The following is a 6,000-nucleotide window of genomic DNA, read 5'->3' on the forward strand; positions in this document are numbered from 1 at the left end:
ACATAAATATGGTGAATACAGATTGCAATTAAAAACCCATAATAAAGAATCCATGATAGCAGAAGATACAGAATCCATGATATCAGAAGATACCCCCAAACCACCCCCTTCCAGAATAGGCACCACAATGGTCCTTTTCACGGGGGACAAGGACACAGACCACCGAGAAATCCCCCATTTGGACCAAGAAACGGCTGGAGGCCTTTCCGATATCCAACAAGAAACCAACACCAGGGACCTCCGAGGAGGAATGGAGGATGGAACCCCAGGTGGACAGGCCCAGGAAACATGAGAGAAGAATATCCAGCACAACAGGACTACCGAGAGAACCAGAGGAGAGAATACAGACCTCCAAGATGGGCAGAAGGAAACGAAAGAGGGGCAAACGAGGAGGCCTCAAGAAAAAGAAGGCGAGAATATTAGGTGAAGGTATATACAATCTAAGCGGGACCACTTTCAGCGAGGAGGAACTCAAAGTACTTGACTTAGGCTTGAAATATGCGCCGGATAAGAATTTGGATAAATTTGAAACTTTTATCGACTTACAAAAATTCATCAGGAAATTAAACATTAAAAAATTATTTGCCAACAACACATATTCAGGGAAAGAAAAAGAGCAAACAAATTTTAAACACTCTGAGCTGAGAAATAATTCAACTTTTAACCCCAACCAGCAACAAAACGAGGGAATTAAAGTTTTTAAAAAACTAGTTGAAAGAGATATTAGGGAATTAACCATCAAACCCTCTAAGAAGAAGGACATCTGGAAAACCATAAAACAGTTAGAGAAAAAGAAGGATATAGTCATAAGACCAGCGGACAAGGGAGGTGGACTGGTCATACTTAACAAAAAGGATTATGAACAAGAAATGGCCAATCTCTTAAATATTCCGGACACTTATCTACAATTAAAGAAAAATCCGAAAACGGCATACAGAAACAAACTGAAGAGCTATGTCCAAAAAGGCCTAAACAAAGGGATACTTAACAAAAAAGAAGCCCAATATCTAATCCCAAAAGCACCAAAAACCCCTGTAATTTACTATGTCCCAAAAATCCATAAGAGCCAAACGCAACCCCCGGGGAGACCCATAGTAAGCGGGATCGACTCCCTTTTCTCAAGACTAGGAGCATATGTGGACGGTTTTTTACAACCGCTGGTAACCAAAGGCAAATCTTATCTGAGAGACAGCAGACAACTGCTAAAGGAATTGGATAACATTAAAATTGAGGAAGAAGACCTATTAGTCACTATTGACGTCAACTCTCTATATACCAATATTAAACAGAAGGACGGTTTCAATGCGGTAGAATGGGCCCTCCATAGAAGATCAGACTTAAAACAGGAACAAATAGATTATGTACTTGAAGGACTAGACCTGGCGATGAAACATAACCACTTCTGGTACCAAGACAAATACTATGTTCAAACCAAGGGAGTCGCTATGGGGGCTAAGTACGCACCCAGTGTAGCAAATCTATTCCTGGATCATTGGGAGGAGGAGCAAATCTACGGAACCCCCAGAGCGAATTTAAAAATGTATAGGAGATACATAGACGACATTTTAATAGTCTGGGGAGGTTCCCAAGATGAATTACGGTCCTTTCTGGAAGAAATAAATTCTAACATTTATGGCATCACATTTACAGGAAAACATGACACTCAAAGCATAGACTACTTAGACTTACAAATTTTCAAGTCTGAAGGATCATTGGGCACAAAAACCTTCTTTAAGGCTACGGACAGAAATGGGTATATACCCACGTCAAGTTGCCACCACCCAAGATGGATAGGCAACATACCCAAAGGACAACTCCTAAGAATATACAGAAACTGTACCAAAAGAGAGGACTTTGACGCACAAGCAGAGGTTATTATTAGAAGATTCATACAAAAAGGATATAAGGAACCCTATCTCAGAGCCCTCAAAGAGATTATAACGAAAACCGAGAGAAAGAAATTAATAGAGGACAAAACGACCGCCAGAAACAAGAACAATATAGAAATGGCCTTCCTTACAGGTTTTAGCAGACACCATAAACAAATAGAAAAGATTATAAAAACACACTGGCCAATTCTTAAAACAGACGAAACGCTAAAGAAATTATTACCTAATAATCCTGCGTTCATTTACAAGAAGGCCCCCAATCTAAGAAATAAATTGGTTAAAAACACGATCGACCCTCCACGATATATAACAATCAGTAAACATCTAAAAGGTTTCTTCAAGTGTGGACAATGTCTCCCATGTCGTAAAAGCAAAAAAACCCAAAGGAAAACCACTAAATTCATGTCAGTCACCAATGGAAGATCATTCCTTATAAAAGAATTGATTTCCTGTAAGAGCACGCATGTGACATACGTCATAGAATGCCCGTGCCGCAAACAATATGTAGGCAGAACAACACGGGAACTACATATAAGAATTGGCGAACACATTAAAAACATTAAGAAGGGATACGACAAACATAGTGTCTCGCGGCATTTTAGAGATTTTCATAACCAAGATCCCAATCAAATGATTTTTTATGCCATTGACAAAGTGAAGGGACACTGGAGAGGCGAAGACTTGACTAAAAAGATTTCACAGAATGAAACAAAGTGGATTTTTAATTTAGAAAGTTTACATCCAGCAGGAATGAACATAGACCTGGATCTGAACTGTTTTTTAACCAATTTTTAATTTTTAATTTAATTTTAAATTTTAATAAATTAATTAATTTTTTAATTTTTTAATTTATTTTTACACAAAGTCCTCACATTTAAATTTTATTTTAATTTTGAATACAACCCCATCCACACGATTATCGAAAATAACACTATTCAGTGCTAAACTCCTGATCGAATACAGTTTATAACATTCTGGGGTCGAATGTAGTCTATAATAATTAGGATCGAATGTTGCCTACAAGCCAATACTACAAGAGTATATTTTCGCTTATATTATCATTGAGAAAAAATAAGCATAGAAATATGGGTCGAATAGTAATTACAGCACAGAGGGTCGAATGTCGAGGGTCGAATGTTATCTATTCAACCAATGAATATTCCAAACCATCATTTCAACCAGAAAAATAACAATCAAAGAAGGGCATACTCAACCATTAAAATATCCCTCTTTTTTGGATACATATATTTACGTAGCTATAAAACATCTTACACCAAGTTATATTTTTTTACATATCCTTCAATTTTTATTACCAATTCCCATAGCTCATTCTGATTTTCATTCATGTTAATTTTATCTCATCTTCAATTTATTCCCAATTTTATTTAAATTGATCTTAATTTTCCCAGCTATTTTTACATACATAGGTTTTTATCATATATCTTTCTTTCCCTCCACATTACATAACAAAAATCCAAATCTTATCCGCTTATTGCCACCACTGATCATTTAGAATAACATCTTATAGTATGGTCCATTTTTATAGTACGCTATTATTAATGTCGCCTATTTGTATGTTTTTACCATTATCTTCTACCATTGCTTTTATTATTGGTTTTCAATTGCAATTAATGTCACCTATTTGTATTTTTTATCATGGATTCTTTATTATGGGTTTTTAATTGCAATCTGTATTCACCATATTTATGTGTAATCTATATTTGGTTTTAAGTAAGCAGAGTAACTGTTTATTAACAAATACATACACATATAAGCTCTGTATATATAAAATCCAACAGCGGGCTAAAAACGGCAGAACACTATGTAGGATAGTTATAGGAACACAATCACCACCGCGCTCTATTTGACATATGGGCATTCCCACAGCAAAAATGGCGGCGGTCGTCCGCGCATGCGCGATAGGTGTATTGTGTCCTATAAAGAGCGTGAGGTGTGTAAAGATGGCCGCTCCGGATGACGTCCCAGTGACGAAACGCGTAGGGCGTGGCCTATCGAATACACACTTCCAATACAGTCGGCGTGGAAGACGAACGGAACGCTCTCAGCAGCTTTCCTACCTTTAACACTGTACCTTTACACTACGGCGTGGAAGACGAACGGAACGCTCTCAGCAGCTTCCATACCTTTCACACTGCACCTTTATACTGCATTTATTCAAGCCATTTTCTTCTTTCAAAAGTGTGAGTAATTTTTAGTATCTTCTTAATAAAGTGATTTATACAGTATCACACTATGTATGGTCCTCTCTTTCAATATATATACTGAGGCACACTCCACCTGGAAATAACGAGGGATCCTCAACAGCCTATCTGAAGCAAGCCAGAGAGCGACACGGTAGCTTATACTGTGAAGGCTGATCCACCCCGGATGGGGTTATTTTTCTGGTGAGAGTACATCCTATAAGTGCCCACAATGCATGAAGATTAGTTGTTTGGATCCATCACATCCCCTCCTGTATCTACGGGAAATCCCCCATTAACTGCACTGCATCAGAGACTGTGCTTTTTTGCTTCTTTTTTACTCCCCCTTTTTTTCTCTTTGTACACATTTTTATATTTTTATTACTTGGGACAAATACCTAAAAAAATCCTTTATTTTTATTTTTAATATTTTTTATTTTTCATTTTTATTTTATTTTATTTTATTCTATTTCTGGAATTTTTTCACCTCCTTTTAAATTTATTTCCTTTTTCTTTTTTCACTCGTAATATTTGGCATGTTTCACGTGGGGTATTGATATTTATCACGGATTTATTGTACATTTTAGTATTGCACGCATAGATTTTATTTGTCACATTTGTGCACAATTGTATTATTGCACGCATAGATTTTATTTGTCACATTTGTGCACAATTGTATTATGTTTATGGTTCATATTTACATGTAATATTTTTACCTGAATTATTAAGTAGTTCACATATTTAAGGTACTCATGTGATTAAGAGTGCATAAGGTAATCACCCATTTAGGTTTATCGCACCTGAGACAATACTTTATTTTCCAGCCAGCATGCTGGTAAATTTTTAACAATTTATACACATATATTTTTGAGTTTTTACTTCCCACCTACAGTTTATATTTTATACTTTATCCCAACACTAATATATTGCACACCAACTCTTACACACCGGATTAATGTAACAATTTCAAATTTAATTTAGCACATTAATTAAGTTTCTGATACACAGGTATAGCGCCAGATCTATTCATAGCACTCCTTTATCTAATGAAGAAGGCAGACTACGAGGGACCCCCTAGCAACCGGTATTTAGAGGTGAGTAAAACATTTTTTTTTGCCAATTATTTTTTTTTGATTTTTTTTACGAATTTTAAGTAGTTTTATTTTTTTGGTGGCAACACCACTTTAAGATAATTCGTTCCGCATTAACTTCTATTACATGCAATACCGCATGTGGCCATAGGTGGGGGGGGCACCGCAGAGCCTCAAAATACTCGGGGACAGCTTTGCTGAACTCGGAAACACTCGGGAACGGAGTATTTCCGAACAGCTCCGAACCGTTCTTTTGGTGGTATTTGATCACCTGCAGTTTTTCTTTTTTGTGCTATAAACAAAAAAAAAAGCGTCAATTCTGAGGCTCCGTGACATGATCGCCGGGAGACCGGCGGACATCGAGTCCACTGGTCCTGGTCACGCTGTACTCGGCACGCCTGCTATCCCCGGCTCTTAAAGGGGATGTACAGGTACACCTATTTGCCCACCGCTGCCATTGTGGAGTCGTATATTGGCGCGCATCAGGTATGATCAGCAAGTGGTTAAAACAGAGTGCCTAATTTACATATCTATAATATTATTTGTCTACATTCTTTGCAGCTGGGGCCCAGGATGGGGCGATAAAGGGTACGTCAAAATTGCCAGAAATCGTGACAACCATTGTGGAATTGCCGAATACTGTGTCTATCCGGTTGTGTGAGAGTGGAAATGCTGGATATCCTTTCCGTACCTAGCTATGAGTAAGGCTCTACTTATGCTGAAACGCGTGAGCCGGCTTTTCTATATTGGCTTTCCATACTTTCTATTTGGTCTGCTCTCCATTGCAAGAATAAAATGATCTATCCTGTGTTTGCAAGA

General features: G+C 37.5%; 1 protein-coding gene across 1 annotated transcript in view; it reads left to right on the top strand.

Moving 5' to 3' along the window:
- Positions 1 to 6,000, top strand: part of LOC143942835 (cathepsin S-like) — a 46,662-nt gene extending 40,662 nt beyond the window's left edge. Inside the window, exon 8 of the mRNA XM_077464237.1 lies at positions 5,743 to 6,000. Within this exon, the coding sequence (XP_077320363.1) occupies positions 5,743 to 5,842 (100 nt within the window). The 3' untranslated portion in view covers positions 5,843 to 6,000. The remainder of the gene's footprint in view (positions 1 to 5,742) is intronic.

Source organism: Lithobates pipiens, unplaced genomic scaffold, assembly GCF_037356315.1.
Source record: "Lithobates pipiens isolate NorthernLeopardFrog02 unplaced genomic scaffold, aLitPip1_a1.2 Scaffold_30, whole genome shotgun sequence".
Classification (NCBI taxonomy): Eukaryota; Metazoa; Chordata; class Amphibia; order Anura; family Ranidae; genus Lithobates; species Lithobates pipiens.